General features: G+C 38.9%; 1 protein-coding gene across 12 annotated transcripts in view; it reads left to right on the top strand.

Moving 5' to 3' along the window:
- TRPM3 (transient receptor potential cation channel subfamily M member 3) overlaps positions 1-21,583 on the top strand; it is an 827,080-nt gene that overhangs the window by 704,973 nt on the left and 100,524 nt on the right. For all 12 annotated transcript variants that reach the window (XM_021694438.1, XM_021694434.1, XM_021694433.1 and 9 more), the window contains one exon: positions 2,185-2,257. In XM_021694438.1, coding sequence (XP_021550113.1) covers positions 2,185-2,257 — 73 coding nt within the window. The remainder of the gene's footprint in view (positions 1-2,184; positions 2,258-21,583) is intronic.

The raw sequence follows: 21,583 nt of genomic DNA, 5'->3' as shown, positions 1-21,583 counted from the left end.
TTTAAAGATTTTATTTATTTATTTGAGAGAGAGAATGAGAGAGAGAGAACACATGAGAGGGGATAGGGTCAGAGGACGAAGCAGACTCCCCGCCGAGCAGAGAGCCCGATGCGGGACTCGATCCCGGGACTCCGGGATCATGACCTGAGCCGAAGGCAGTCGCTTAATCAACTGAGCCACCCAGGCGCCCCACTATTTTTCATGTTTTTAAGTTCAAATGCCTACGAAGGCATTTCAGTCTACAGTCTCTGCTTTATACTCATTGCACATTCTGACCTCAGGACGTAAACAATCAGGATACGAAAGAATTAAGCAGCTCACAAATCAGATGTTTGTATGATCTTTCTTCCCCTCTCTTCGTCCCTGTGTTTAAGGCACAAGACAAGAACGTGAGAGCTCTTGAGTTCTAATCACAACTCTCCTAACTAACTCATTTTGTGACCTTAAGCAAGTTACTTTGGGTAGTGGACTAGATTTCTAAGGCAACTGATAGTTTAACAGTCTCTGAGTCTGTCTATTCTCTCCCTCATACTGGCAAAACTTAGAATTATACATTAGCAAATGCTATAAAGTTTACTTCCTAGGTAGTTGGAAACAGGCAAGCACTATTATTTTCTCATTTTACAGCTAGAGAAACCTGAAGCCTAAAGCAGCTGAGAAAAATAGTAATTCCGTGTAGATATTCAAATAACCTTTTGGCTTCCCTCTGACTTGGAGAAGAGATCTTTGTTATTGTTCCACATTATTTGGGGACTTTGTATTAATCCTTCTTTGCTCTATCTTTACTCTCCTTCCTGTTATTCATCCCTGGAGAATACTTTTCTCCCCTGGATTACCAAAAGGAAAAGATGTTATTGTATTATCTGCTTTCCCCTTCTTACAACCTGGAAATAATTGCTAAGTTATTTTCAAGGGAGTTCAAGGTTATTTTTTTTATTTAAATTCAATTTTATTAACATATAGTGTATTATCAGTTTCAGAGGTAGAATTTAGAGATTCATCAGTTGTATATAACACCCAGTGCTCATTCTATCAAGTGCCCTCCTTAATGCCCATCACCCAGATATCCCATCCCCCCACCAACCTCCCCTCCAGCAACCCTCAGTTTGTTCCCTAGAGTTCAACATCTCTTATGGTTTGTCTCCCTCTCTGTTTTCCTCTTATTTCATTTTTCCTTCCCTTCCCTTATGTTCATCTGTTTTGTTTCTTAAATTCCACATATGAGTGAAATTATATGATAATTGCCTTTCTCTGACTGACATATTTTGCTGAGCATAATACCCTCTAGTTCTAGTCACAGTTGCAAATGGCAAGATTTCATTCTTTTTGATGGCTGCATAATATTCCATTGTATATATATACCACATCTTCTTTATCCATTCATCTGTCGATAGACATCTGGGCTCTTTCCATAGTTTGGCTATTATGGACATTGCTGCTATAAACATTGGGGTGCACGTGCCCCTTCGGATCACTGTGTTTGTATCCTTTGGGTAAATACCCAGTAGTGCAAATTGTTGGGTCATATGGTAGCTCTATTTGCAACTTTTTGAGGAACCTCCATACTGTGTTCCAGAGTGGCTGCACCAGCTTGCATTCCCACCAGCAGTGTAAGAGGGCTCAAGGGGGTTCAAGGTTAGTGAGAGGACTGAAGGATCTAGAGCCGTCACAATGTCGAAACCCTTCGTAAATATTGCTGAGGAGTAAGTGTGGTGATGGTTTTATCGTACGCATGCACACACACACACACACACATGCGCACACACACATACACAGACAAACACGGTAGGACCACTTACTGAAGGGCATACTAAACTAGCTCCTTTTAAACAATTTCTCAACTCACAGTTTACATCACAGCTTACGCATTTTTTGTAAATCCAGCAAGTTTTAATTTTCAAACTGAAACGATAGAAGAGGACATTTTCCTTCATTGTTTCTCGTCATTGTAAACATAATCAATGCAATTATGTGAGGTGGTCTCTGTTAGGAGGCTATGAGACATCTTCCTCTTAATGAACTGCAGAACCCTCTAGCCGAATTCTGGCTCTGTCTGCTTTCCCTGTGGTGAAGAATCTACCTTGTAGACATTAAGATAGTCTGTGTTCAGATATGGTCTCTTTGACTGAATTTCTCCTGGGGAAAAACATGCATTGCTAATGGTCACCTTGTCTCAAATTGCAGATTACGGTATTTCGGATGGGATCAGAAGGACACCAGGACATTGATTTAGCTATCCTGACAGCTTTGCTCAAAGGTAAAAGAGTTTTTCTGTGTCGAGAGAGTGCAAAAATAATTTAAATGGGTTAACACAGCAACTTCGTCTCCTAACAGTAGATATAATCCCCAGTGATACTGTGACATCCAATTATTAATAACATAAGGACTTCTCCTGGAAGACATTGTTCCTGCTATGAAATTCTTCTATGATAGATAGAGCTGTCAAAGTATGACTCAATTTCATAAAGTTTAAATATATTACAATTTGGTCATGTCCATTGAGTCATAAAAATATACAAAGTAAAAGGCTAATGTAATATGTAAGACACTAAGTTACTGAAGTTATTTAATAATTATTACCCTGTCTACTTTCAAAAACCATTTAATATGGCATAGATGATAGATAGATATAGAGATATCATAATGCATTAAAAATGGAAAATCAAAATCATTGAGAGGAAAGGAGGAAGAAATAAACAAACAAAAAAATAGGCTACTATACTTGTTGTAATGGAACATTAAATTTAGCTCTAAGTTTCCTTGAAGTCCAGGCAAAAATAGAAATGCTTCAAGATTTTCCTTGAAGGTGGATGTTTGTCCTGTTCTCTAGTCCCCTTGCTGTCAAGAGGTCTCACTACATGTGCTCATCCTTGGAGCCATATTCAAGAGAAGAGCAGTTTCCTCTGGGCTCCACAGATCAAATTCTGCCCTTAATGTCCCTTAATAGGTCTATACATTTGACCCATAACATTCAGCATTAAATAAACAAAAGGAAGTTATCTCTTTTAAGCACTGAACTGAAAACTAGAACTATAAGATGAAACCAAACGACAAATCTTGTTGAATGTGGTTCTGAGTTCGAGATGTCACCCTCGTTCTCCCGAGCGCCATACTTTACCTGCTGCCCCATTTATCACAAGGTTGGTGACTGCCTGTTGGCAAGCCTTCCTGGATCGTAAGCTCTGTGAGGACGGAGAATGTGTCTTTTCCATTCGTGGATAAGACACACCTCAGCACCTCACATAATCCCTTACACATGGCAGCATTCAGTCAATTTTTGTTGAATAAATGAAGGAGTGGATTACTGAATGAATGATTACTTAATGATTCAGTGATAGACTTAACATTCCAAAATTGAAATTCAGAATAGCAACCATTGTGTTCTATTTTCCAGTCTCCCTACCCTTTTTCCACTAATACTTCCTTGAATACCCATTCTGTGGCAGCCATTATGCCTGATGCTAAACTTTGTACAAATACTATAAACATTAATTATTACAGCAACTGTATTGTGTAGCAGCTATACAACTGTATTGTGTACCCATTCTACAGACAGGTAAGTGGAGCTATAAGATTTAAGTAACTTACTCAGGGTTACCGTGCTAATTAATAAGCCTGAACTTAGATCTAGGCCCATCTAACTCTTTACTGCACCCCATATGGGCCCCCGTGATGCTGGCAGCCATTGATCCCCTCCATGTATCCCCCAAGGGTGTATTTGCACATTCGTTCAAAATCCCAATCACATCTCAGAAATTCACAATGCTGCAAGGTGTATCATGTGTCCCAGGTTGAGAACCTTTGCTCTGAAGCATCTCATTCCAGTGAACTGACAAAGACATGAAGAAGAGTTCATGCATGGGACCATGCGTGGGAGGAACCACAAAGCGCACTTTGGCCTCCGTTCTCCAATTGTCAGAGAGAAAATTAAAAGTTTGAGGCAAGAAATTCTCTAAAGCTGGCTATTCTTATACAAATATAAGAAAAAGTAATAAAGCCACTAACTAACACTTATTGAAGACTTGCTAAGTGCCAAACGCTGTGTTAGATACATTCTGTGTATAAATTCATTTAATCTTTACAAATTTGATGACCAGTTCATTACAAGGCTCATCTTGTCAGTAAGGAAATCGAGACACAGAACAATTCAGTTACATGCCCAAGATAAGCTGACCAGGAAGTAGCAGAGAGAGGCTGCCCCCATAGCCCTCACTTACGTAAACCACCAAGGCATCCCTAATTGCATTGATAATAAGAAGTAGAACTCCACATTTATCACCTTGAACCAGAACTCAGCAAATGGAGAAGTGGCCCCGTTATTTGGTTAAACACATAGAAGCCATCACAATATCTTCTACTGTAAATATTTTCTTCTGTTTTCACCAATTTGTGACTTAAATTTGTGTTTCATCTTTAGATCATAGAATTTATTTGTTATAATATAGGATAATTGTGTCCTGACTGCATGACAGACCACATGAAATACATTTTATATTGTAACCAAGTAGTTATACTGATGTTTTTAGAAAGCTGAAGTTAAAGCACATGAAATTATATTTACATTGTATGCAATGAAATTGGATATTTTCTATTCTCTTCTCTTCTCTTTAATGCTGATTATATCCCACTAAATTGATTTCATGACCCACTAATGGGTCATAACCTGGGGTTTAAAAACACTGCCATAGTAGATTAAAGGAAATTATGATTGCTCTAAGAAATTAACATTTCTAATCACTATAACGAATATTATTTATGCAACAGTTGATGCTAATGGGAATTTCTGCCATTAAAAGATTATGATGTGTCATCTCTATTTTGCAAAGGCTTTTAAATGCTCTCTGATTTTGACCCAGTTGATGTGTGAAGGATGTCAAGCTTAATCCTTTTGCTGACTTTCTTGGAGGCCAAGAGCATACTTCTATCAGTTTCAAATTCTTTAGTTTGTTAAATTATGCTTATGTATTTTTTTAAATTATGCCAGGGCACGTAACATGGTTTAACACTTAACTTTTACAATTATACTTAGTTTTCAATTATCCCATGCATGAGGGATTTTTTATAGTCAAGTTTTTATTCTTGCCATCATCTGAAAAAACTAGAAATTAGACAGGAGGAGGGGGAGAAAGCCGTGAGACTAAACACTGGTCCATAAATCCAGAGCCCCGCAAAGAAAAAAAAAAAAAAAAAGGATGTGTTAGGAACCAGGTGGCCGTAGGGAAATTCTACCTTTGCTAACCCCTTGTTTCTGATCCCATTGGGTTCAATTTTCTTCAGTATCTGTATATATTAAAGAATAATGTTTATAGGACACAGACTTATTGGGTATCTGTTCAAAAATGAAGAAAGAAGGAGATAAAAAGAATGTCGTTCCAGAGGTCTTAGAGGCTCACAGGTTCTTCAAAGGCTGACCTGGGGTAGCTTTTGAGAATACACAATATCACATCTGTCTTTCATGTTAAGGTAACTGCTCTCTGAGAGTGGTGGTCTGAGGCTAGAAACTGTCCAACCTACAACGCTTCTCCTTTTCTGCCCTCTCCTCTCCCCTGCCACACATACCCAAGGGGACCCAAGGAAAATGCAGAGAAAATGCAGGATGTTGACTATTCAGATAAACAACAAATACATTTTTAGCATAATTGTCCCAAACATTGCCTGGGACATACTTATACTGAAAAAGCTGTTTATTATTTATCTGAAATTCAACCTTAACTGGGAGTCTTGTATTTTTATTGCTAAATCAGGCTTCCCTACTCAGAGGAGGCCTGGTGCCATGAATATTTTTGGATTTCAGACACTTTGAGTGGTTCTAGGGGAAAAAGTACTAAAAAATCTAGGGAAGTCACCTAGTTCCCTTCTGTCTGCCTCCTTCTCAGCCTGGCCCTGCCCAAGTCATAGCAACCAGAGGCTTCACTGGAAACAACCCCAGACTTACCTTCGTAAACGATCCAGTGTTTACCAACCTGCTCTGAGTCACCTTTTCCTAGCCAACGTGCTCATGCCCCTTGTTTCAGCGCCCCCTGCTCCAGGCTCATAAAGCCAGAAAACATCTGCTCATAGCAGGGTCCCTTGACCCTCTCTGTGGATATAATTACTTCCAATTTTTAAGTCCTCTCTTGTGCACCTCAGAAGTCAAATCATGTGGGTGTGTACCCTTTCATTTCTATGCATGTACTAAAGTAGAGTATGTGGCTGGCGATCGCTATCCTCCATAAGCAAGACATTCTTTTTCTTTGGGTTTAACCTGCACTGGTAAAGACGTTCTTCTGTGGCACAGGAAAAGACATTTATTGCTTACTTCTTTTTTCTGGAAAGCATTTTTTAAAAGCTCCAAGGGCCTGCAAAACTCTATGTTCCTCCTCAAAACTGCCAAGGTCATCAAAAACAAGGGTAGTTTGAGAAATTGTCACAGGCTAGAGGAGCCTAAGGAGGCATAATGACCACATGTAATGTGGCTTCCTGGATGGGATCCTCAAGCAGAAAAAAAGGAAGAGTATTAGGTTTAAAACTAAGAAAATCTGAATGAAATATGGACTTTCATGGTTTGTTTTTTTTTTAAGGTTTTAAGGAAAAATTAGGATAGCTGTGCTATCATATATTTTGGAGCTGAGCAGGAAACATACTGTCACCAAGAAAACCTTTCATGTCATGTCAAAATGACAAAAAAGGAGAAAGCATCTTATGGAATTAGCTGTGAAAGTCAGGTACATATGTAATCAAAGTACTGGACTAGGTACAGGCAGTATTTAATATATAAAGTGTCTGTATAAATCAGATAGGCGTGGATAATAGCTGATCACTATAAGAAATGATTAGAAATCTCACTGGGGAATCTAAGCAGGAGATATTTGAATGCAGGACTAATACGAAGCAATTTGTATGAAATCCAATTTCCCTATGGACTTACACAGTCATTTCAGAGAAAATTATCTAGTTCTTCCCTTTTTTTTTTTATGTTTCGACTCTTCAGACAAAATTAATCCTATCGATAATTAATAAACTAATTAATTACTTATGATACTTGTAAGTGGAGGGCGACAACTTCTTTTTAAGATACACATCTGTAATTTTCTTGAAACTATGAGGGAAGGAGTTTGAAAAAATGAAATGCCAAACAAAGAGCCAGTATGTTCTAACTTTAGAACATTCTCAAGAATGCTGTTGATTAGATCGTACAAAACAATGAAAATCACTATGTTCTGAACCATTTTCCCTTAAAATTATACCTTTACAAACAACTAGACTTAAAATGGAAGTGGATAAAATATAAAAAAAAAACCCAATATATTTCAATGTTTTGAAACTACTTCTGAGTGCATGCCCCTCTGACTCTATTAACCAGAAAATCAATTATTATCACAAACTAGCCCTGACATCAAAAGGCAATTAGTCTTGCTAAATAACTCATCTTAGTTTTTAAATGACTTAATTAATCCTAGTAAAACAAAATTGTGGCATTATTCTGAAGTAGTATATGTCCAATAATTCTATGTACCCGGTAGATCGCAAAAGCAACTAGCATCCAGAAGTGTTTACTGAGAAGCTACCTTGCTTGATCTCAGATGATTAATGAATAGATTTAATGGGAATTAATTATGGCCTTGCTTTGAGGATAAAAAATTATTTCTGATTAAATGTTCAATCTGTCCCATCCCTCTTTCTTGTGTGTAGGCAGCTTAAAACAACATATGCATGATTGCTTTCCCTTTTTTTTTTATTGCTTTCCTTTTAATAATATTTTTTTAACGTAGAATTGTTTAGATAGCCTTAATATGGCCAAAAAAAAAAAAGAGAGAGAGAGACATTCATGTTGACACTTTCATCACTTATATGAGATGCAAAGTTACCATAGTTATTAAATATTACACAAATGGAAGTAGATGAAATTTTATCCAAAGAGATTGACAAGGTCAAAATGTGCGGCATGGTCACTATATTTTAAGCTTAAAAGGGCATGGGGGGGAGGTACACAAGGGAGAGCAGTGAAATATATCAGTTAGGGACAAAAGTCACGAGGTAATTTTTACAATGAAGATTCTTTCCAAAGTGTTCAATCCTTCTCTGTGTGAGGCCACGTTTGGTCTTCCTTCTGTCCTTTGACTTGTCAGTCAGGCTTCCCCATGGGCACCTGTTTCCTGATGGCTCATTTTGCCCCCTTTTGTCAAATCTTTAACTTAGATGTCACAGAGCAGATTGACCAGAAGCAGGTAGAGTCCTGGCATGGGCCCCCCAAACCCTTTATAGATCAAGACATCTGCTTCCTTAAAACTCTCTGAGCACTTAGCTGCCAGATGACCTTGGCTGCCCACACAATATCTTAGTGACGAAACCAGAATGCCCACAATTTCTCCAAATGTAATGGCAAGAATCAGTGTGATCTGACCCTTGTTTTATTTTTAAAGATTAGACCACCAGTGGAATAGGGTTTCAACCAGGAAGCTTTTTGGTGACAAGTCACAGAAACACAATTCAAATGAGCTCAAGCAAAAATAAATAAGATGGGTTTGTGGGTTTACATGACATGGAAGTTGAAGGGTAAACTGAGTTCAGGCAAAGTGGGATCCAGGGCTCAAATGATGTTATCAGGGTCTGTCCTCCATCTCTCAGACATGAGTCTGTTTACCTGTTGCATAGAATGGCCATCAGCAGTGTGAGGCTCATACCCAACCAACTAAGTAAATCCCCGTTAAATTCTGGGTAATTAGAGCAGAAGGGACCCAGGGAGGACTTGCAGATGCTTGCCTTAGATCAGTGCCCATCCCCGAATTCATCCCTGTGGCAAAGGCCATGGGAGAATGCCTGTAACCATGAAATGGGAGGTGGGATCAGCTCCACCCAAGTCACAGAATTATGGGTCCCCTCCCCCACCCCTCAGAAGATTCTGTAGCCACGAAGTAGAGAAGGAGAGTGTCAGTAAGCCAAAAGCAACTAAAAATATATATACTTCTCTGAAGTTGTATGAAAAGAAGTACTGAGGGTCAAAGTGTGTCAGATTTGCCTCAAATGCAAATGCCTCAAAATCTGTGTATCAGGAATAAATTCTTCATTCCGGAGGCAAAAAATAGAAACTAGGTCGAATGAATACTAATTAGGGTCCAGACATTCACCCAAGCCATACTCATAGGTTTAGTTCAGGTAGACCTAAATATATAGCTTTTTAATATTTTTTACTACACAATGATTATGTATTATTATAATCACTATTACCTTTTTCAATTTTCATAGTCTGTACTTGAGTCTATCTGCCAAAAATTTTAAAGGAAATTACATTCTTTTTTTTTTTAAAGATTTTATTTATTTATTTGACAGAGAGAAACACAGCGAGAGAGGGAACACAAGCAGGGGGAGTGGGAGAGGGAGAAGCAGGCTTCCCGCGGAGCAGGGAGCCCGATGCGGGGCTCGATCCCAGGACCCTGGGATCATGACCTGAGCCGAAGGCAGACGCTTAACGACTGAGCCACCCAGGCGCCCCAAGGAAATTACATTCTTACCATTTTTCCCAAGACTAAAGTCTATTCCTTAGAAAAAATGATTCCATAAAGGCCAAGTCGCCCCAGGCTTTCCCCACTGGGCTCCTGCACTGCCACCCCAGCCCCTCAGTGGGCTACCAGCCACAGCAGGACTGCCCAGCAAAGGTCCTGATCATAGTGACAATGACACCCATATGCAAACCATCACTCTTCCCTGTTGATCAAACAGCTTCCCCTCATTGAAGCTCGGTTTCCTAATCTCTAAAACCCAAAGGATTATAATCTCTCTCTTACAGCTGTTGTCACCATTTTCATTGATAATGGAAGTAAAACATAGAACCCAGTACCTGGAAAGATCTGTTTAATAAATGATGGTCTGACTGATGATGATGATGCCAAGCTAGATATGAGAACAAAGACCAGCTCTGTTTTACTCACCGCCATGAACACACCAACACAGCGCCTCGCACGTCATCAGTATTCAAAAACTAAAAAAAAAAAAAAAAAAAAAAAAACTATTGTTAAACTCATGAAGGAATGATCAACAGGCTTTAGAATCAGATTAGATATATACTTAGATCCTAGCGCTTTCCTGGCTGTGGTATTTATTAACTAGGTTACTTAACCTCTATATATGTGCCTCAGTTCCCTTCCCTGTGCAAAAGAAAATCACAGCCCTGTCATGTGGAGGGACATAAGGGACACCCGAGACATTGACACTGGGAGCTCGTTGAGGGCAGGCACTCTGCCTTCTTTATGGTAAACACCTAACAACTAGTATTTTTATACCTTTTCCTTCTCAAAGAGGCTTTAAAAATTCCTAGGGAACTGGCATGTCCCTATGTCCAAAATGCAACAGAATCAGAAAATGTTAAATTCGAAAGGACCCGTAAATCTGCAAACAACAAGCAACCAATAAATAAACCTCAAGCATACATGTAAGGATCTAAAACAATCCACAAACAGGAGTTTCATCTTGAAACTGGTTGAGAACGTGCTAAGCTGCCTTAAAATGAAATTAATTTTCTGGCAAGTTTATTTTCTTACAAATCCAAGTAGATCTTAGAGCAGTAACAGAGAGCAAGGTAGAGAGCAATTGTAGACATTTTTGGCTCAGTAGGAGAATGAAATAAAAGAACTTAAATCTTTTCATCCTGTTATTTGTACATTTTACAATTCGCAAAGCATTTTCACATAAATTTTAGCATCTAATCTTTGCAACAACTCTGTGGAATGGTTATCAGATAATTTATCTCCAAACTGAGACTTTCTTGGCCATGAAAGTGAGCAGTATTAATAATTATGCCAGAAAAACTAGAATAAACCAAGAATATCCAGGTAAACTGGGAAGTGTGATCATCCTGATTACAGACCCACCTTCCATAGGAAGTTTCTGGAGCAAAAGGATTACGTCTTCCTTGTCTTTGTATCCTAACACCTAGAAAAATGCTTGACATATGGTAGGCATCTTATATATGTATATGTGTATATATCTGTGAATATATGTGAATATCTAAGAAAATATGTGAATATGTATATGAAAATATATATGATGATTATATAATCATCAATGCAATAATTCCAGAAAATGTCCCAGAACTCTGGAACACACATTTCTAGATTATAAGGTCCCATTGAATGCCCAGAACAATGGTGAAAATAAACCCCTATCAAGTTGTATTGTAATATTGCAGAACATGGGAAACCAAATACATATATATATTATATTACATATAGTTTAATATATTATAAATATTATATTTACAAATTATATTTAATATATTTTAATATAATATTTATATAGTTCATAAATTATATTACAGAATATTATACGGTATTATAAATATATATAATTTTATATGTACATATATAAAACATATACATACATAATACATATATACACACATACATACATATATAGATACACATATATACATATATGTACATATATATAAAATTCTCCTGTGAGCTTCCAAAGAGAAAAACAGGTCTCATGCAAAGGAGCCAGAATGCTTTAGACTTCTAAACAACAGTGTAGAAATCGATTATGCAACGCCTTGAGAATTCTGAAGAACATTTATTTGCAATCTAGAATTCTCTGCGTAATCTACCAGCCACTTGCGAAGGTAGAATAGACATTGTCGGACAGGAGTTATCCCAACGTTTACTACCCATGAACTATTTCTTTGGAAATTGCTGGAGGGTATGCACCCCCAAAATGAAAGAGGAAACCAAAAACAACAACAACCGAAAGAGGAGACGTGGAATGTGGGAAGCGGGCACTATAGCACAAGAGGGAAGTGTTGGCAATCCCTGGAGGACCAGACTCGGGGACACCTTGTGCACCCAACATAGCAGGCAAAAGCAGGAGCTACCAGACCGTCTTCCTAAGACTCAGTCAAGCCTGGAATCGGCATCGTGTCATTTCTGCTGCATTCCACGGGCACATGCCTTTGCAAGAGCAGCCCAGATTCAGTGTGAATGCTGGGAGATATCTCGTTCTTCAAAGACTAGCTACGGTGGAGGACCAAAAGAATCAGCTACAAGAAGGGAAGTGCTTGCCTCTGGGTAAAGAGGCCTGGGATGATGAGATTTGTGATTTTATAACAAATCTTGTTGGAATAGACGACTCTAAAATCTGTGCATGTATAACCTTAGTAAAAATGAAGTACAAAATGGATTACCTGGTTCTCAACGAAAGAGACAGAATGAGTTAAAGACAAAGGAAGAGAGAACAGAAGATAGGAAATCATCAATGCAGTAATTCCAGAAAATTTGCCAGAACTCCAGAGTGTACATTTCTATATAATCCTGCTAAAAATCACAATATGGAAGATGCAAATATTTTACTTACTCATCCATGTAAATGAATTCATTTTTGTCATATCACAAGCAAGCAGGATAACCCAGTAGAATTTTTTTTTCTTTTATTCCCTGTGTCTTAAGTTGATAACGTTTCTCAGTTTTGCATATTGTGCATAACACAGGAACACTTTTTTTTTTTTTAAAGATTTTATTTATTTATTTGAGAGAGAGAGAATGAGAGAGAGAAAGCACATGAGAGGGGGGAGGGTCAGAGGGAGAAGCAGACTCCCCGCCGAGCAGGGAGCCCGATGCGGGACTCGATCCCGGGACTCCAGGATCATGACCTGAGCCGAAGGCAGTGGCTTAACCAGCTGAGCCACCCAGGCGCCCCCAGGAACACTTTTATAAAAAATTTTTTTAACATGTTAATGGGAGACTTTGTGAAGTATTGGCTTCTTTTATTGCAGAAAGGGCACAATAAAGAGGACTCATCCATTTAGCTAGGTTGGCAAAAGGAAGGAAATAGCGTAGTGCTCCACAATGTTATTAATCATAAGCCATATAATTTCATTTGTCCTTTTTGCTTGCATATGTTATTAGGACACAAAGAAATAGTAGCAATATTTCCTGTAGAAACTCTTGGCAAATATCATCCCATAGACAAGCAGACTTTGTAAGGTTTTGGTGGAGTGTTGGTCCATGAAAGTCTTGCACCCTAACTCTGAAATGAAATGAACTGTTTTTCAAAGTGAATGAGACCTTACACGGAAAACACAGACCCAATAAATTGGAGAAAAACAAAACAAAGTTTAATCACCACCTCCTCCCACCGCTAGATTCAGTGTCTAGGAAATGTAGGGACCCAGGGGAGAAAGAGTTCAGCTTTTACTCCAGGCAGGGAACAAGGTTGAGAGAAGTCAGTCCCCACAGAGCCTCAGGTCACCTCTGACGGGCCAGAGAAGGTGCAGGAACCCCGCAGCAGGTTGCAGCAAGTGTCATGCACAGGAGTGATGTTCTGTTACACCAGGCAGCCTGGGGAAGGGCCAGAGGCACTTTCCTAATTGAATGTGGTTATAGATTATATGGAAAACACCCAGTATCTCAGTTTACATTCCTACAAAACCATCGCCCATGCTTACATTTCAAAGAGATCATTTCTATCTAAACTCAGCCTCTTGCTGAGTTGTAACAAACGGACCTCTTCTTGTTTATATCAGCACCTACAAGCTTCCGCTCACCTAAGGGAATGTCTGAAGAGAAAACCTCAGTGGAAGGTAGCATTTGATTGATTCCCCAAGCTCTATCAGAGGACCACTCCCCAAGCCCTGCAGCGATTCTGACATGCGCCTAAGCCCTGGGTAATTTAGGGAGTGTCAGCACTTAATTCTGAGAATTCCTGTTTTACTACGTAGTAAGTATTCCTTTTAAAAAATTCAATGACGCCTGATCACTCACATTGACCACAGTAGAAATGTAGTAATAGTCTGGCTGATAATTGTTCTCCATCAAGGAGCGTCTGCCTGCCGCTGGCATTATGACTGGATAGATTTATTAAATTATTATTAATCTGGCAACTTCAGTGTTGGGAATAATAAGATACTGAAAATATTTGCACAGTGCTTTAATTTAAGAAAGCAGTTTTTCCATCTACTTTTCTATTTAACCTTCAAAGCAATCCCTGGAGGGAGATATTGTTAACCTCATTTTATGTAAGAAGCAGCTAAGTCTGACGATAAGTAACCTCCCCAAGCCCCCACAGGAACTAAATAAGCCCTTTCTCTTCGATGCAAAAAAAAGTCCTTACGGCCCCTACTTCACACTTACCCCACCCCTACCCCCAAAGGGTAACCTGACACAGATAAGAATTGAACCAAGAAGCTGCTGCCAGGCTAGTAACTCATTCAAGAGGCCACTGTGTGTCAGTCTTAGTATCAGAAGTTAATCCCCGGAACACCTACAAGGCATTATCTTGTACAAGTTGTACAAGTCTTCAAAGTCTTAAAATATGGTAGAAGTACACATCATAATAAAAAGTAAATAAAACACTAAAAAGGTGCAAACCAAGGGGACCCCCGGTTTCCGGGAAAATTTTATTATAGAGGCAGCATTTGAAATGCCTCTCAGAGTGCCAACCTGTGATGTCAAATAAACAGCCTGAAGAAAGACAAATAAATAGTATGCCAATTACTTTTTCAGAGGAATTTAAAGTTAAGAAGGTGACAAAAAATAAAATAAGATGGATACTTTTTAAAAATCTTATTAATCCTTAAATTCCACATATGAATGAAATTCTATGGTATTTGTCTTTCTCTGACTTACCTCATTTAGCCTGATACTCTCTAGCTCCTGCCATATCATTGCAAATGGCAAGATTTCATTCTTTTTTTAAGGCTGAGTAAGAGTCCATCGTATATTTATACCATATCTTCTTTATCCATTCATCTATCAATGGACACTTGAGCTCCTTCCATAATTTGGCCATTGTACATAATGCTACAATAAGCATTAGGGTGCATGTATCCTTTCAAATTAGTGTTTTTGTATTCTTTGGGTCAATACCCAATAGTGTGATTACTGGATCATAGGGTAGTTCTATTTTTAATTTTTTGAGGAACCTCCATACAGTTTTCCACAGTGGCTGCACCAGTTTGCATTCCCAGTTTAAACTTCATTAAGTTTAAAAACTTAATAAAAATCTTATCAATCATGAAAATCAGAACCTTCAAATAGACAGGATCTAGGAATATCCAGACAGGGCTCATATTGCCCAAACAGGTGTACATCACTGTATCCAATCAATAAGTTCCTTAAAGTTTATCGACAAACTGTATCTTTTGAACTGCATCCTAATTTAGATGCACTTATAAATGTTTTTAAATAATAAAACCAGATAAATCAATCAATCGATCGATCTCCAAGCCCAAATGGCTTGGCTGACAAAAAATAAAGATAAAAAATGATTAAGCTGATAAGTGAATTTTAGATCTCATTTTATCAATTTTGGCCCTAATGATAGGGCATTAGAGAATATTCTGGCTTCCTTCATTCATGCAATGTGGGTTGTTTTATGATAGAGAACACAAAAGCCTGTTTGCCTACTTCCCTTTGTTTGTATCATGAGTTCAGTAAAATTTTCTAAGTTCCTATGAATTAAAAAAGAAAAAAATTCAGCTCTAAAATCAGACTGGCTTCGTTTGAAGCTTGCCTCTGGCCCTTCCTGGCTACTTTACCTTGGACAAGTTTCTGTGCTTCAGTTTCCTTGTTTGCAAAATGGGGGTAATGTCACCTCATAGTTTGTCGTGAGAATTTAATACATGAGCACTTAGAAGCAGTGCCTGCCACAAGCTAAGCATGAAAGAAATATTAGTTTTATTATCTTATTTCCTAAAGATAAACCGAGAAAGAAAACCCTATCCTCCTGCAAAGGGCTCTTTCCACTCAGTGCCTGTTTTGTCTCTTACAAACCAAGTGTGAATTTCTTCCAGCTAAAGTTAATCCAATTTTTCCTGATTCCTTTTAACTTTCTCCTGGGAATCTACCTAAAGTTATTTTTTACCAAAAGGAGATAGTTATCATTCAGGGCAAGAAAATAGAGCAAAGAATAAATTATACACAGACCTCATCTACTTTTTTATGTGCATGTTTCAAGCCTTTAATTTGGTTTTTCTCGATGTAGCAGCCACATCCCTAAGAGAGGCTCACCGGGGTAGGTGGGCGGCTCTGTTCTGGGGGACCACTGAAGCTGTCTCCTAGCAACCCAGTCACGTGACAGGGCCCTTCAGCTAGTTCCTTTCCACCTTTGTGGTTTTCAAATAGGAAGAGAATGTGATGTCTTTAAATGAATGGATGGTGAGGTTTTCATTGACTGCGACCCTATCGCATTTCGGCGCAACATCTACAAACAAAGTAAATTGATGGAAATGAGCAGAATCCCTAGGATGCATATATAATTCAGACAAGATTCCTCAGATAAAACACGGAAAGGTCCAAAGACCCCCACAAAAAGAAATGTTTCTCAACTAATATAGAGATAGGTGGTATCATCCTACGGATCAGACAATCATGGCACCACGATCAGACGTTGCAAGGTCTGCAAATCCTGCCCCCTCCACCACCCCAGTCCATCACGCAGGATCATACTTGAACTATCAAGGTCAGATGACACACCTGACATTTTTATTTCGCAGCTCTCTCAAAGGGAGTCCACAACTCCATTTACAAGCCACCGAAGTATTTAGTGACCCTCAGGGTATTAAAAAAATAAAACCAAAACAAAAAAATCTTTCCTCAAACACTGAATCTCAGGTCCCTAAATAAACGTTCCCTGCAATATGTGCCTTTGGTGCTATGTCATAGTTGGGAGGTCTTACTTCACGTGGACCCCCTCCTTCTTAAGGCCTCAGCCTGTGGCACGTTCTCCACGTTCCTCCTTTCTCTTCAGCTCCTCGCTCCTGCTTACTCTCAGCAGGTGGTAACCTCTCTTACTTCACTTTCAATATTTAGCTTCATCCAGGCTTGTACTTCCCTCTCTGATTGCTCTTTCCCTTCCGCTCTCAACATAGGCAGGCTCTCTGTCACAGGAAACCTTGGCCCCTCTCCACCAAGACCCTCCAGGAAGCATCTGCTTTTCCCCTCTTAACCTCCCGGCTCTGAAAGGCGCTCTGCCTTTCCCCCAACTGTCCTTACCGTCCACCTACTCTGACTTCTGGGCTCACTGGCTCACTCCGCAATGTTTTGTATTCCCCATTTGACCCCGTCCACTTTTCACACACAGCTTTCAGTACTCCTGAAGACCCCAAATACTCTTCTAATCCCAATGATTATTATTATTCTTGAACATTCAGAAACTTTTGACAGTGTTGACTTTATCTCCTTTTTTTTTAAAGATTTTTATTTATTTATTTGAGATAGAGCAAGAGAGAGCAAGCGTGGCAGGGAAGGGCACGGGGAGAGGAAGAAGCAGGCTCCCCACTGAGCAGGGAGCCCGATGCGGGGCTCCATCCCAGGACCCTGGGATCATGACCTGAGCCTAATGCAGACGCCCAACCAACTGAGCCACTCAGGCGCCCCGACTTTATCTCCTTCTTACTGCAATTCTTTTCTAGCCTGAGAGAAGGCCTCAGTTTAAAGCCTGGTTCTACAGGTTACTCCATCTCCCTGAGCCTCTGTTTTCTGATCCTCAAAGTGGGGATAAAGATACTCACTGTACAGGGTTTTTGTGAGTATTAAATGAGATAATAAATGTAAAATACCTAGTATGCGATTGGCTTTCAATAAATGACAGTAATCGTGTTTATTTTTACCTTTCCTTGGTGTCAGAGGTACTGAGTGTTCTACATTTCTGACTGCTCCTTTGTCTCCTTCATCAGACATTCTTACTTCTCAACTCTGCCCTCTGTCAAAATTATAAAATACCGTGGCTTTAATATCATGTCTGTACAAATGACCTCCAGTTATATCTCCAGCTCCCTCTTTCCTCCCTGCCCCCTTTTCTAATTGCCTACTGGACAGCTCCCTTGGGTGTCACTATGCACCCCAAATCCAAACAAATTATCTTTAAATCTACATATATTTAAAAAAAAAAGTCATCTTTCCCCAAAAAGTTGATTTCTACCTGAGTTCCCCAGTTATGTTCATACAGCCCCTGTCTGTGGAGTTCTCCAGCCTCGAAATCTCCATCACATTTTTCCTCCCTTTGTTCGAGCAAATTCTTACTAATTTGGGGCATTTTTGCCCCACAGTATCTCACACATCTATCCCTTCTTTTCCTCATTGCTTAGCACCAGTAGACCCTTCAGGACGTTTGACCTAATTAATTGCAGTGGCTTCTTACAGGATCTTCCCTGCTTCTTATTGGTGTATCCCTGTCCATCCTCAATACTTCAATTAGAGGAACACTACTAATGAAAAGGTCTGATCAAAAACACTCTTCTACCTACAGAATCCTTCAGGATGTCCAGTGCAAACATGGCAACACAAATTCATCAGTCTTTTCTTCTAGAAAGCTTCAAAAACCAATAATGAAAAGGGAAGGAAAAAAACAAGAAAACTCTATTTTTGGTAAAAACTGGGAAATATTCCAAAATATTTGTAAATGCAAGAACTCTGTGGGAGGAAAGAGTAAAAGCTGAGGAGAGACAAACTAGCAGCAGCAATCCTCAGAAAGCACCGAAATGTAATTCCTAGATGTGAGGAAGGCCGTAAGGTGCAACGTTCTTTCCTTTGCCTGGAACAGCATGTGCAAGAACCAGAGTGAGTTCCATGGTGAACCCTGATCCTGACTTTGTACCTAGAAATAGAGGCAGTTGGCTACATATAGAATTATACAGTTAAGTCCTGTTTGCAGCATGGAGCTTGTCTTTGTGGGAGCTGAGAAGCCTTCCAGTTGTGAATAATGAGTAGCCTGGAAAGATATCCTGGGCACATTGTAACCCAACTCACTAGATGATAAATAATAAAAAAACAATTAGCATATAGATACATTCTAATAAAAAAATAACAAAAGGGCAAAATGTATGCCCAGAAGAACACTCTGTAAAAATGTTTCCAGAGAAGAGATGAATGTTATGAATAAATATTTTACTGTGAACTTTAAAAAAAAATTAAATCTCAGTGAAGCACTTAATCTATGAAGTAATACTTCCAAGTTGGAATATCAAAATTCAGGTAAGAGTAGGTAAGGCAGCAAGAGGAGATAAAATGTGCAAAGCACTCAGGAATGAAGTCAAGGGAGAAACTGAAATCAGCACAAAATTGCAGACTTGAGAAAGGGTGCAAGGTCAAACATGCATTGTGAAAAACCTAGTGCAGGGCACAGAGGATAGAAATGAGGAAAGTGAACAGAAATAAAATTGAAACATAAATAAAGAGTTAATTAGGATTAAGGAGAAATTATATTTATAGAAGACTGAAAATGGAGATCCAACATAAGCATAACTGGTATCTCCAAAGAAGAAAAGCAAAGTAATGGATCAGAACACATAACTTAAGAATTTTTTCAACAAACAAGTTTTGAAACTTTGATCTAAATATTAAAAGGGCCACCTTGTGCCAGGTTAAACTGATTCAGAATCCTCAACACCTAGAAACATCCTAGTAAAGTTACTGAACCTCAAAGAAAAATAAAGACTACTTTGGGCCACCAGGCAAAAATGATCAAGTGTTTCATGAGATTAAAAAATCAAGTTGTCTACAGACCTTCTCACAGTAACATTCAATGCCAGGAGATGATAGATCAACAGATTTTTATATTGAGACAATGTCATTCAACTATAACGACTACTTAAAAAAACCAGTTTAGAACATTCTAGAACTCTGACAATATTGTTCCCATGAGTTCCTCTTGGAAAACTACTAGAGAAGATGCAACCTACCAACCAAGAGATGCTTGGGTACATTCTGGCAAAATTACTAATTGTAAGCATTGATACTAGAATCTAACAGAACTAAGAGAAAAACAAAAATGGGACTTTGAGTAACAGAAAGAAATTTAAGTGTTTCCTGCTTTCCAAGGTAGAAATAACATAACAACAAAAAGCAATTAAGAGGAGAAAGGATGGAGGTAGAGGTGGTAGGCTTTTTGACTCATTATAACATCTGTACCTTTTGCCTAAAATAAGGAATATAATTTAAGACTGACAATTCAAATATTAGTAATAGAAATGTAAGCATATTTAACAGAACCAAGTGAAACACTAAAAATATAATGGTATATTCTAAAATCGAATGGTGGAGGAGAGAAAAGGGAGCAAGGGTACATGCACAAGATTAATCATTGCTCACAGTAGTAATGAGTGCTGTCTAAAGAAATATAAATAGGAGTCCCACCCCAGACCAACTGAATCAGAGTCACCATTTAAGCAAGATTCCCAAATGAATCATATGCACATTAAAGTTTGAGAATCCTACACTGCACTACAGCCAACATGTTAAATACTCCTGCTTTCTCAACTCCATTTTACCTTCTTGTCTTGATGGTTTACCTACAATAGTATTTTTAATGGCTAATAGTGTTAGTTTTCTTTTACTTAGAAATTACCACAAACTTAGTGGCTTAAAACAAAAGAAAAAAAAATTCATTCTCTTAAAATTTTAGAGGCTGGAAGTCTCTAAAGCATTGGTCCGACCGATGCTTTCATCTGCACATGTCCTAGGACTACTTTGAATCCCTTTGTCTCCCCCTTATAAGGACCCTTGTGATTATATTGCATTGAGCCCACCAGATAAACCAGTATAACCTCCTTGTCTCAAAATTCTTAATCACATTTGCAAAGTCTCCTTTGCCATATAAAGTAACATCTTCACTGGTTCCCAGGATCAGGACATGCACAACTTTGAGGGGTGGGGGCATCATTCAGCCTACCACACACTCCATTTGTTCAAATCTCCACCATCCCTCCCTACTAGAATCAAAGGCTATTTCCTCCTCAAAGTGACATAGCTGACAAGGAAATGTTCTGGGCTTATGCACATAGCTTCTATGGCACTTAACCACTTTGTTCTTTGATAGAGTGATTTGTAGACTTGTCCTAGCTCTCTCCCTTTACCCATCCCATCTCCATTCTTATTAGATTGCATTTTCCTTGAGGGAAGAGATTGCAGACATGCTTTTATTCTCATACTCTACTAAAGGTGCACACACTAACATCGTCAAAGACTTCTTAATGGCCAAATCCAATGCACACTTTGGGGTTCATTCATTCATTCAACAAATGGTTATTGAGCACCCATTATGTGTCAGGCACTGTTCTGAACTCTCAGAATATAACAGTGAATAAAGTAGACTAACTCCCTGGCCTCTTGAGGTTCACACTCTGGAGAAGGAAATAAATAATAAACTAATAGATACATAAGCTGGTCCCTTGTAATAAAAAGAGTTGTAAAGAAGGAAAGCCAATTGGGGCGCCTGGATGGTTCAGTTGGTTAAGCGTCCAGCTCTTGATTTTGGCTCAGGTCATGATCTTGGGGTCCTGGGATCCAGCCCCAGCATCCAGGGCTCTGCACTAGGTGTGGAGTCTGCTTGAGATTCTCTCTCTCCCTTGCCCTCTGCCCCTTCCCCCCACCCCACCCCCGCTCTCTCTCTCTCTTTCTAAAATAAGTAATCTTAAAAAAAAAAAAAAAAGAAGGAAAGCCTATCTTTTTTACTTGCCGTCTTTGCAGCTTTGGACCTAATAAGCACCCCCTCTTTCTTAAAAGTCTCTCTTCCCATAGTTTAGGGCACCATGATCTCCAGGTTCTCTTCCTATCTCTCTATTTTCTGTATGTGTTTGTGTGATTGCTTTCTAAAGATTTGCCTTACTTTCATAGCT

This window comes from Neomonachus schauinslandi, chromosome 13, assembly GCF_002201575.2.
Source record: "Neomonachus schauinslandi chromosome 13, ASM220157v2, whole genome shotgun sequence".
Taxonomy (NCBI): domain Eukaryota; kingdom Metazoa; phylum Chordata; class Mammalia; order Carnivora; family Phocidae; genus Neomonachus; species Neomonachus schauinslandi.
This window is presented reverse-complemented; position numbering and strand designations above follow the sequence as displayed.